This window comes from Leptidea sinapis, chromosome Z (genome assembly GCF_905404315.1).
Source record: "Leptidea sinapis chromosome Z, ilLepSina1.1, whole genome shotgun sequence".
Lineage (NCBI taxonomy): Eukaryota > Metazoa > Arthropoda > Insecta > Lepidoptera > Pieridae > Leptidea > Leptidea sinapis.
The window spans coordinates 24,050,256-24,063,334 of NC_066312.1; the positions used below are offsets into that span (position 1 = coordinate 24,050,256).

The window sequence follows — 13,079 nt, forward strand, 5'->3', positions numbered from 1 at the left end:
ATCTGCTGATAAGATTGGCAAAACGAGCAGCCAGCTTAGAAAAAATAAAGAAAACTACATTATATCAATCGATGCGAGCAATTGAATTGTCAAGCAGATAATAATACGATACTAGTAGTAGAAGGGGATTAGGTATGAAAGGATTGCAATTTGGCTAATACCTCTGTATAGTAATGCTTATCCAATCAAACGAAACCTAATTATTTAAATCATTTAAAGTCAAGTCAAAAAGAACGGGCCCAACAGTCTAGCGAAACTCTCTAGAAAAAAAAGGATTCACTCGATTGTTGGATGCGTGCAGTCATTGGCAGATTGATAGATGAATTTATACTTACACTTAACTATATTACACTCAAAACTTTGGGCTTCCTTCAATTTTATGCAAGAGGATCACTAGCTACTTTACCAGGTGCATTAATTTATTGTTGAATAAATAGAGCATGGCAATTCTTCAAGCCGACCCACACTTTAGCGCTCAATAAGCCCAGGTCCAGCCTAATATAGAGTATTACTCTCTGATATGGCGCACCCCAGTATCAGCTCGAACCATCTGGACGTCATTAGGATCAAGTGCTCTGTGTTTTCCACCGCATTTATCACGGGGCATGATCCGAGCTGTTTGACGCTCGTTTGTCCTCCTCTTCTATAAAAAAAAATATATTTGAAATTCATATGCTACAGTGATTATATACCTGTAGGTAGTAAAATAGAGTTAAATGCAGCACTTGAAAGAAACTGAGGTTCAGAGTCGGGTTTACTGCATTTCTCGCCCTCATGTTCTGCTTGCAATATGCAACCTAGTAGGAATCGCTAATATTCAGATCATAGCCACAGTAGAATATTTCTACTCTTCTATACATAGCGGATCATGTACTGTTGTAGTCTTTAGAGTTAGTTTCTAGTAGAACTTAATTATTTTTACTAGGTCCTACTGCTGGTCAAAGAGATAATAGCAGTTTTACGCAAGAAAAATCAGACGCTAATGAAGGAAGTCAGTATAGTGGGGATTATTCGGAAGTAATACTGGAGGCACCAGCAGCCCAACAGGCTACTTTATTATGTGAGTAACTTCTAAGAGGTGTCATTAATATTTTTCTTTATTTATTTATTTTATTTATTTATACTTTCATAAAACGGCGTAATCCAATTACAATGTGAAAGTAAGAATTAATTTCAAACTAGTACACAAATATAAATAATAAATACAAAGTTTACTGTTAATAACTAACAATTAATTAACATCCAAATACTGTTCATCCATTCCTCTCACAAAAACGCAAGCACTCTGTTAAAATCGTCTGCCATCCATCCGCAAATAAATCACAAGCAGGGTTGGCTTCGAGAAGAGCGTTGAGAGCTGAGAGAGACCTCGGTATAGGTGACTTGGTGCAAGGCACATTACGAAGTGTCGGACTCGCGAACAATCTATGCCTGCGCCTCGAACAGTCCGATACAAAGATTCTACATAGCTTGCTGCGCACTAAAGTACCAAATAAAAGCCTTATGACTGGTTCAGATGTGAAATCCTCAGAATTCCTCAAAACAATAACTTTTTTTATTTTAACTAGGTCCTACTGCTGGTCAAATGGGTAATTGCAGTTTTACGCAACCACCTCTATCGGAAGCTAATGAAGGAAGCCAGTATATAGGAGATTATTCGGAACTTTCACTGAATAATTTAGAAATGAATCCAGCTCCCCAACATTCTACTTTATTATGTGAGTAACTTTCAAGTTTAATATGATTTAGTCTATACCAGCACTAAACTCAGCCATTTCAAAACAAACAAATATATCATGAAATGTTATATATATATATTTCATGGATTAACCTGTTTGTAAATGCTCATTTTATACAAATGAACTACACAATAAGGAAGAGTATAGGAAGCCGCGTGATAGAATGCGATGTCGTCTGTGTAAAAAATGTACCATTGTATTAATAGGGGTTAAAATATGAAATTGCCGATTTGTACTGAAAAATTGATGTTCGTTTTATTTTCAATTGAACATATTTATTTAATCATACTAATTACCATTATAATCTTTACATTACTGCCATCTAACAGGAAGGTCATTTAAGCCTTTGCGATAGAACTGTGGTGATCTAGGATGTAGGTCTTCAACAAATTTTTAATTTTATTGTTGGTAAGGTAACGTTTAATCATGCCGCTAATTCCTGGGTAGTTTGCCTTGGATCGGCTTCCACCATATCATTGCTATTCACCTGGGCGGTCTTCCACGTAGTTCGTTCTTCAAATCCAAGGCATTTAAGCCAAAATTGCATGGTGCGTTCCACGGACTAGTAAAAAAAGGAGGACTCCGCGCCGTGATATTAGCAAGTGAAGCACCTTTATGCTAGTGTGTGAGCGGTTGCGGGGTATACCAGTTAGACAATTTTTTCTCCCTTAAATAATCATATATCCACAAATACTTTTATATTATTATTTTTACACATTTTCACAACGCACGACGGCATTTTTAAAATATTTTATTGCAACGCAAACTGATCTGTCACAGACGATGGCAAATCTCGTAATGGCGGCCGATCGGCTTGTATTAGTGTAAGTGTATGCGTGGGCCTGTGTATTAACACGTTTACCGGCTTGTTTTGGAGGCTCACTGTTATGTAAGGTGACACGGAGTCCTTATTTTTTTACTCGTCCGTGGGTGCGTTCATTTGCAGTTCCCTCTCCAAACGCAACATTTATATTGCGAGCTGTTTCTGCTGCGTTAGTTCCGCGTCGGAACTGGTATTCACTCGAATGTTCGAAGTATCCATCTTACTTCTGCATGCTGAATAAAAAAATCAAGTGAAAAACGACAATTGAATGTTGCACATTTTTTAAAAGAATAAAAGAACTACATAGGTACCATTTAAAAAAAGTTTGTCTCAAAAATCTCAAACCATGAAGGTTCTATCAATTCTGTCTCTGTCAATTCGAAGTACCTAATACAATGACGGAGTAGCGGAATGGAAAAGTGTGCTTAAAGACAATGGAAGCACACTTTTCTCCTTAGTCTTATGTCAACTGTGTGTCAATCACCAAGTGTCAGTGTGCTTTAAAAAGTGCTCAAATAATACGTTAGCGACGTAATAAAGGATGGTGTGATTATTCCGGTCAGTTTTTAATTTTATTTATATAAGATAGGTTGGCGAAAGCGTAAATAATTAATAAAAACTAGTATGTTTCATTAAATATTGTATCAAGTTCAAGTATTGAAAAGTATTCACATCGCTTTCTATCCCGCTTGTCAAAATGAGACAGATCAAAGGACGCGACAAGCACTCAGTGAGAAATGTTAAAAATGAGAAAGGCCCAGTGAACAATGGTTAGCAATATTGCATTTTATGTACGGAACGTCCTTTGAACAATATTGTATTTTGTGCACAGAAAGTCATTGCACTGAATATGAACGGCTTACATTACGGATGTAACTAAAAAAAAAACCTGTAAATGCTAATCTTTTTCAGCTTTTTCGTACACGAGATAGTGAAGGGGATTTTTCGCTAGTTGCTGGCTGGCCAGGCTGATTTATATATCACCACTAAAGAATTTAAGCATTTAAAAATTCATGCACATGTTTGTCTCTCTCAATAAAGGTTACCTTATTTTTTAGATTCAACTACATTTAGAGTGTTGAGGAGAAACAAATATACGCACAAACCAATAAATAAAAATACAAACTTTCACCTTTATAATATGAGTGATTTTGATTTTGTATGACGTGCATTGTCTATATTTATAGAACGTCTATGACCTATTACAATAAAACGGTAATTTCATACTTTAACCCTTAGAATAGCAACGCTACAGCTCTAAGTTTTAACCCCTATTATTTATAATTAGCTGTAACATGTAATAGGACTTGATTGTAAATAGATACTACACAAGAACATAGTGAAAGCAGCAATTACATGCGAGAAAACTTATCCTCTAAAATGGCAGTAAGTGGCTCACGGCGCTTTGCGTGTAGTGCCGCCCAGTTGCGAACGACTTCAAGGTCACCGCTTGACGCAACGGCTCAGGTTACAATATAATTAATTGCTCTTCAAGTGTTTCGGTTTGTTTATAAAAACGAACGAGCTTTTGCTTTTAAACAAGCTAGCTCTTTGTTATATAACATAAACAATAGATGCTGCGTAATTTATACAAATTTCGTATAAAGTAACAGTCGGGCAGTCATGCATTTTTTACGACTTTTTTAGATTTACCTACAGATTACATTTCGATTTTTGTAAGGTGTAAGTAACTTTCTAAGAAGTATTTTTTATTAATATAGTCCAGCTATTTACTGCAATCATTTGACAATACTTAGTCAAGTGAGTGATTATAATATGACAAATACTTTGCAGTTAATTCTCATTCACATATTTTATTCAAAATAGGATAAAAAAATCATTTATTATGAGAATCTATAAAAAAATTATGTTACTTTTACACAAAAACGAATGTAAAAACACAGTTACAGTTAAACGTGTGTTAATCCTTAAAAAAATGTATAATTTACCATTTTAGTTTTTTAATTAACTTTATTATTTTAACTAGGTCCCACACCTGAACAAAGCAAAAACAGCAGTTATACGCCAGATACCTTACCAGAAGCCGATGCAGTAAGAGAAAGTTCAGAAGTATCAAATGATATTTTTGGAATACAAACTGCAGCACAGCCGACATTTCTAAGTTGTAAGTAACTTTTAAAAAATTTAAAAAGGTTTTTTAACCGACTTCAAAAAAGGAGGAGGTTCACAATTCCTTGGTATTTTTTTTTATGTTTGTTACCTCAGAACTCTCAACCGGGCGAACCGATTTTGATAATTCTTCTTATTTGAAAGCTGGTAGTTACCGTGTGGTCCCATTGTAAGTTGTTGTGTTGGTGCAGATCTAACAATCGTATCCATGATAAAACCATAAAAGTCTTATATTAGCTATAAGCATGTGGACGAATAGCTCAAATCGCGCCAACCGATGTCGTTGATTCTTTTTTTATTGGATAGGATATACTTCAAAGAGAGTTTGGTTAGGTTCTGATAATGGGATCCATGACAAAGTAACGGAACTCTTCAATTCTTAGGAGTAAATTAACGATATTCTTCTTTATGCTATCCGAATATTTGAGTCACCTACCGTAACATCGTTATGGTCAAGTAATTGTCTTAGTCAAATATGACGATAACCTTAACGACTGCAGTAAGGGTGCGATCTGTGGCAGAATTTCTAACTGTCTGTAATCAAATTTCAATGCCCTTACGTTTGTGGGGTTGAAGTGTGTGAATTAGTCCTGGTACACAGTAGATGATATAAATAATTAGCCCGAATTAGCTTCAGATAAGTTTATGTATATATAATTAACACTTAACACCACAATATGATACAGGTATGTAGTTAACACTATATAGAATAGAAGGTACACTAAACAAGAAATGAGAAGTAGTTAAACTAGGGGTAACGTAAGTAAACGAGAAGCGTTAGCGAAAGCAAAGGTAACGTGTGCGTGCGTCGAAGGTTCGGGGCGCACTGTCTTCGGGTGCCGGCTGCCGGTGCGTCGCTAGTCGCTGTACTGCATTCCTTTGTCCCATTGTTCTCGATGCTACCGCAGGCCTTCACAGCAGACGACACGATGCATCAAGTCTTAAATTAATCGGTACGACAAATGTGGCAAAGTAATTATTATATGTGGTGGATAATGTACGTATAGTATATAGTGTTATTATAATCTGTACTTATATATTATTATAGTAAATATGTAGATGTTTAATATATAATAATGTTCTTGATATATATTTTATGTTCATAAATATAATAAGATAGATAGGCTATATATTTTCATATACTATTATTATAAGTTTGATAATATACATATCGCCACAATACTCCCCCCCAGAGACCGTCCTAGGACGGGCGATAATAGTTTGGAAATTTAACTTGTCTTCCAGAGCGTGTTTTGATACCGCTGTTTTCTTTCATTTCGGCTTCAGATCCTATTCGTTTCGAGTCGCCGTCAGGGGTAAGTATGTAAGCGGGTTTTAACCTTTCTATGGAAACTGTCTGTGTTTTATCATTTATTCTTAATTTGTAGACTTTATCACTTCTTTCTAGAACTTCATACGGTCCCGTATATGCTGGCTGTAGTGATCCTCTCACGGTGTCGTCTCTGACGTAAACACGGCTTGCGTGAGGTAAGTCTTTGAAGACGAATATATTTCTTTTGCAGTGCCTTGACGCTGGTTGAGGACGGATTTTACCCATCATCATGCGTAAACGTGCTGCATAGTCTGTAATGTCCGTTGTTGTGTTCCAGCTAGCAGATTCAAGAAAGTCTCCGGGTAGTCTAAGTGTTTCTCCGTATAACATTTCAGATGGTGTGGCATGGATGTCTTCTTTATACGTGTTTCTGATGCCGAGGAGTACAAATGGAAGACTTTCGGTCCAGTTCTGACTTTCGTGGCACATAATAGCTGTTTTTAGCTGTCGGTGTAGCCTTTCTACCATCCCGTTGCTGGCTGGATGGTATGCCGTAGTTCTGATACGTCGAAATCCTGCAAGTTCTCCGAGTTGTTTTAGAAGTGCCGATTCAAATTGTTTTCCTCTGTCTGTGATTACTTCTAACGGGCAACCATAGCGAGCTATCCAGTTTGATATAAGTGCCTTTGCCACAGTTTCCGCTGAAATGTCCTGAAGAGGTGTTGCCTCTGGCCACCGTGAGAACCTGTCTACGGCGGTGAGACAGTAGCGATATCCTCCAGAGATGGGCATAGGTCCAATCAAATCGATATGCACATGCTGGAATCTAGCTCGAGGTAATTTGAATGTACCGAGTGCTGGAGATATGTGTCGTGTGACTTTTGTACGTTGACATAAATGACAACATTTGGCCCATTCACGGCAATCCTTATTGACGCTTGGCCACACATAGCGTTCTGTCACTAATTTGGCGGTCGAGTTTGCGCCTGGATGGCTTAGTGAATGGATGCTCCTGAACACCTGGTGTCTAACTTCCTTTGGCACATATGGTCGTGGTAGCTGCGTACTGTGGTCACAATAGAGTTCGGTTCGTGTTCCAGGTATGGTAACTTTCTGGAGTTTGAGGGATGTTTCGCTGTTAAGTAAACTTTGTAATTCAGGATCAGTCAATTGCAACCTCGCGAGTTTGACAAGGTCTACAGGCTGAACTATCTCCTCGATCCTTGAAAGGGTATCGGCCACAATGTTATTTTTTCCTGAGATGTGCTTTATATCCGTGGTAAATTGTGACACGAAGTCTAGATGGCGGAACTGTCGTGGAGAACATTTATCTTTACGCACATGGAAGGCAAAACAAAGCGGTTTATGGTCGGTAAATACCGTGAAATGTCTTGCCTCTACGAAGTGTCGGAAATGTTTGATTGCTTCGTATATGGCCAGGAGTTCCCTGTCGTAAGGAGAATATTTTTTCTGTTGTGGGTTCAACTTACGACTAAAGAACGCAATTGGCTGCCATTCATCTTGTTTCAGCTGTTGCAGAACTCCACCGATTGCAGTGTCGGATGCGTCCGTTACTAGTGCCAACTTGGCATCTGAATCCGGGTGAGCAAGTAGTGCTGCATGACAAAGACTTTCTTTGCAGTTTTTGAAGGCACGTAGGGTTTCTCCTGAGATGTTCACTGGATGGTTACCCTTGACTGAATCGGTTAGTAGGCTGTTCAATGGCGCCTGAGTTTCCGCTGCGTTTCTGATGAAACGTCGGTAATAGTTCATCATGCCAAGGAAACGTCTAAGTTCTTTTACAGTCTGTGGTATAGGGAAATCCTTGATTGCTTGGACTTTACTCTCTAGTGGTTTGACTCCATCTGCTGATACTGTGCAACCGAGAAAAGTTACTTGTGCTGCGCCAAATACGCATTTTGATACGTTGATTACTAGACCGTAATCCTGTAGTCTTTGAAATATCAGACGCAGATGTTCCAGGTGCCGCTCCTCATTTTCCGAGAATATCAGGAAATCGTCGATGAATGAGAAGGTGAAATCGAAATCTCTGGTCATTTCATCCACGAATCTTTGGAATGTTTGGCCCGCATTTCGTAGACCAAAAGACATATATGGGAATTCGAACATTCCGAAGGGTGTCGTGATTGCCGTTTTTGGTATATCCTCTGTATTAACGGGGATATAGTGGTATGCTTTGACTAAGTCGATCGTTGAGAATATTTTGCTGCCGGAAATGCTGTGCGTGAAATCTTGGATGTGCCGGATGGGGTATCGATCTGGAATTGTCCTCGCATTTAGCATCCGGTAGTCTCCACATGGTCTCCAGCCATTATCTTTTTTCGGAGTTAGGTGTAATGGTGAGCACCATGGACTTTCTGACGGTCGTGCGATTCCTCTAGCGATCATCTCGGCGAATTCTTGTTTTGCGATTTTGAGTTTGTCAGGTGCAAGTCTTCTTGGAGTGCAGTAGACCGGTGGACCGGGTGTAGTCCTTATGTGGTGTACCGTGTTATGATGGATTTTTTGTTTAATGCCTGACGGTCGAGTTATCTCCGGGAATTCTCGAAGAAGGTTTAGGTATTTCGTGTCACCGACGAGTGTCTTCACAGAAGAAATAGCATCAGCTATTGGAGCAGGTGCTGCTTTTGTCGTGAGTGTCGTGGTGTTATCAACGAGGCGGCGATTTCGGCAATCTACCATTAAGTTGTAGAAAGACAGGAAATCTACGCCTATTATTGCCTTGTTGACGTCTGCTACTACGAACTGCCATTTGAATGCACGACGAAGACCTAGATTTAGCTCCAAATTCGTGGATCCATAGGTAGCGATTGTGCTTCCGTTCGCTGCGTACAGTTCATATGTTGTTCTTGGTCGGCTTGTTTTGATGGCAGATCGAGGAAAAACGCAGAGGTCACTGCCTGTATCGACCAAAAACTGCACTTTTGTTCGTCTGTCCGTGATAAATAAGCGACCAGTTGAACCAGGGCAATCATTCGTCGCTATTAATGACCGCCTCTCGCGTTTCCCTGCTGGTAATCGCAAGGCTTCTGGCAGTTTCTTGCCTTTTCACCATATTTGTGGTGATAAATGCAGACAGGAAACTTTCTGTAGTTTGATTGCGATCGCTTGCCGCTTCTGCTGCGTTGGTTTACTCGGTGTCTTGAGCGAGATCGAGGTGCGTCTCTTGTGGAGAGCGCTTTTACTTGTCGACTCAGCTCGGCAACTTCTCTTGAAAGTTGTTCCAGTCTTGAGGAAGAAGCGACGTCTACAGGGGCTACTTGTGGTGTAGGAGGAACTAGCTCGTGAACTTTGTCAGCTAATTCAGCAAGAGCTTGGAGTGATGACTCTGGTTGGCATGCCACGACGGTTTGCAAGTTGGTTGGGAGCCGGCTTGTCCATACAGTTTTAATAAAATCGTCTGGTATGTTCAGTCCTGCTAGATGCTTTAGGTGCCGTAAGAACTGAGAAGGGCGTCTGTCTCCAAGTTCTTCGTGCATTAATAGCTGGGTCATCTCTTTTTCTCGCGATGCCGAGAGCCTCTTGATGAGTTCAGTTTTGAGTGTCTCGTATTTCCCTTTCGATGGCGGATTAACAAGAATATCTTTCACTTCGGAGGCGTATCGATGTTCCAGTTGGGCACTCACATAGTAATACTTTGTATCGTCGTCTTTTATTCCGGAGAGGGCAAAGCTCCCTTCGATTTGAGCAAACCATACAGCTGGTTCGTCCGCCCAAAATGGTGGTAACCGAACTCCGACCCGATTAATGTCGGATGGTGTAAAGTTCCCACTGGTTGCGTCCGCAAATGTTTCTTTGCCTGGTTGCGCCATTTTGTTCACTACTTTATCTTTTCACTTACTTGAATTAAGTCCTTATCGGGGTCACCAATGTGGGGTTGAAGTGTGTGAATTAGTCCTGGTACACAGTAGATGATATAAATAATTAGCCCGAATTAGCTTCAGATAAGTTTATGTATATATAATTAACACTTAACACCACAATATGATACAGGTATGTAGTTAACACTATATAGAATAGAAGGTACACTAAACAAGAAATGAGAAGTAGTTAAACTAGGGGTAACGTAAGTAAACGAGAAGCGTTAGCGAAAGCAAAGGTAACGTGTGCGTGCGTCGAAGGTTCGGGGCGCACTGTCTTCGGGTGCCGGCTGCCGGTGCGTCGCTAGTCGCTGTACTGCATTCCTTTGTCCCATTGTTCTCGATGCTACCGCAGGCCTTCACAGCAGACGACACGATGCATCAAGTCTTAAATTAATCGGTACGACAAATGTGGCAAAGTAATTATTATATGTGGTGGATAATGTACGTATAGTATATAGTGTTATTATAATCTGTACTTATATATTATTATAGTAAATATGTAGATGTTTAATATATAATAATGTTCTTGATATATATTTTATGTTCATAAATATAATAAGATAGATAGGCTATATATTTTCATATACTATTATTATAAGTTTGATAATATACATATCGCCACACGTTCATATATATGATATGTAGACAAATTATTAGTTAGTGTACTTCAGATTCACTAAAACTAATAAAAAATTAACAAAAAACAACCGATATCAAAAGCACTATTCCAAAACAATAGATATAATATGCACTAAAAAGTATAAAAATAATTGCGTATTTTTGCGTAGTCCAGCATTCTAACGCGACAATAGCGGTTTTGTTTAAATATACCGGTTGCAGTTTAAATAAACAAATCTTAATATATATATTTCTTGTGTGCGTGTGTATGTCACTGAACTCTTCCTAGACGGCTAGACCGATTTTGATGAAACTTTCTGTCTGTCTTCAGGTTGTCTCGAGGATGGTTTAGATTCACAATATAAGAACTACCTCCTAAACGGCTGGACCCATTTTGATGATTTTTTGTATGTTCCAGTGAATTCGAGATTGGTTTAGATTCTCAATTCTTCTTTAATATCTTAATATATATATATTTCTTTTGTGCGTCTGTTGTAACTGAAGTATCCCTAAACGGCTGGACCGATTTTGATGATATTTTTGTGTGTTCCAGTGAATTTGAGACTGGTGTGTGTCTTCAGGTGGATTCGAGAATGGTTTAGATTCATAATTAAAGTACCCCCTATACAGCTGGACCGATATTTTTGTTTGTTTCAGTGAATTTGAGATTGGTTTAGATTCTCAATTCCGTCCGTATTATATAATTCTCCTACTCATGTGTATGTTAGTGAGCTCCTCCTTACGGCTGGACTGATTTTTCAAATTTAAGACGTGTGTACAGGACAACGTCTGTCGGGTCCATTAGTACAATATATATTTCTTTGATTCTTCTTTCTTTCTTTCTGTACAGTTCTAGTATACTATTTTCTTTGATTAACGCGAGTGTAACACATTTAAATAAACCACTTTTGAAGCATTAAAACGTGTGTAATTGTAACTCGAATTTCTACATTAGTTTTTGCAAAAAGATACTATTTTTATTATTATTTTATATAACCCGCGTTTCGTAACCTTTTCAGAACGCGTTTTCATAGAGGAAAGTAAAAATACAGCTACAATTATATACGTTTTGATCCTTTAAAAAGTGTTTTATTTACCATTGTGGTTAGCTGTAGCATGTAATGGAACTTGATTTTAACTAGATCCAACACCAGAACGAAGTGAAAATAGCAGTAATATGGGAGAATCATTAGATATTGGTGCAGTAAAAGGAGATATTTCAGATGAGATTAACTTGGAAATTGAACTTGGAATGCAAACTGCAGCACAAACGACATTTTATAATTGTAAGTAACTTTTAAAAAATTAGAATAGGACGAAAAAATATTATTTTTTATGATATAGCCAGCATTCTTACGTAACAATCTTACAATAAATTATTGTCAAATGACTGATTATAATTCGACAAATATAAGCAGTTAATTCTTATTGAAATAGTTTATTTTAAAATTGGCAAATCATTTATTGCAAATCAGAATCTACATTAAAAAAAAAAGAGAAGAACAGGCCCGAGAAACTCAGCGGATTTTGTTAAAGTATTCAGGTTGCATTTTAAATAAACAAATATAATAATATATGTTGTAATCAATTTATTTATTTATTAGGTTTATTTACAATCATTTACAATAATACACACAAATTTAAAAGTAGAACTAAAACCAGGAACTAAATGTAGTGATTACTTACAAAAGCATGCACAGAAATAATTAATTTTAGGTATTATTCAGAATAAGTTAAGAATTAAACAGTTTTTTTTAAATTAATAAATGAGTAGGTTAAATATTTATACACAGTTACATTAATTTTCTAATTGTAACATTATTAAATATTATCAATGTTGGTGCAAATGGTCTTGAGGAATTTGGCTACGCTACAATCTATTTTTAATGACGTTCTCTATACATACATATAAGAAATGACATCAAAAAGATATCTAAAGGTATCAATTTTGAGAAAATAAATGCCTGTTATGCCTTTTTATAGACAGTGCACGTGATACGAAATAAAAGCCGAAATAGGGCACATGCCTCAAATGATACCATAACAAGTTTCGACTGCCATTTCTATACATTTCTGCGTTTACTCCAGTTGTTTAAAATATTATTGGTCAATAGGCAGCAATCTAAACACTTTTTCAATTTATGCTGCGTATTTTGAATTTAGAACCCGATTTGGACAGTATCATCAGTGGAGTTGCTGTTAGGTATTTTTTTACGTTTGTCAATCTGTCCCTATTTTCTGATCAAGATCTGTTTCTGATCAAAAATCACACTCATATTATAAAGGCGAAAGTTTGTTTGTTTACTTATTGGTTTGTATTTTTGTTTGCGTATATTTGTAACTCCTTAACGCTCTAAATGTATCTGGATAATAAGTTAAGGTAACCTATAATGAGAAATACAAACACTAAAATGTAATATATTTTTAATTACATAAAATAATTTGGGAAACTGGTTATTTGTCATTAAAATGTTAAGTTCTCTGAAATAAATTTAAGTTGTTAAATTTTGTCTTTGAGACAGACACCTTTTCCAGGATATCTTTTTGGCATTTGTAGTCTAAGCGGACACCAACATATCTTGACATACTTAACAACTGACAGACTTGACAAC

General features: G+C 37.4%; 1 protein-coding gene across 1 annotated transcript in view; it reads left to right on the forward strand.

The window, feature by feature from the left end:
• LOC126978721 (uncharacterized) overlaps positions 1–13,079 on the forward strand; it is a 95,941-nt gene that overhangs the window by 55,215 nt on the left and 27,647 nt on the right. The window contains exons 10-13 of the mRNA XM_050827745.1: positions 926–1,060; positions 1,569–1,718; positions 4,550–4,687; positions 11,610–11,753. Coding sequence (XP_050683702.1) covers positions 926–1,060; positions 1,569–1,718; positions 4,550–4,687; positions 11,610–11,753 — 567 coding nt within the window. The remainder of the gene's footprint in view (positions 1–925; positions 1,061–1,568; positions 1,719–4,549; positions 4,688–11,609; positions 11,754–13,079) is intronic.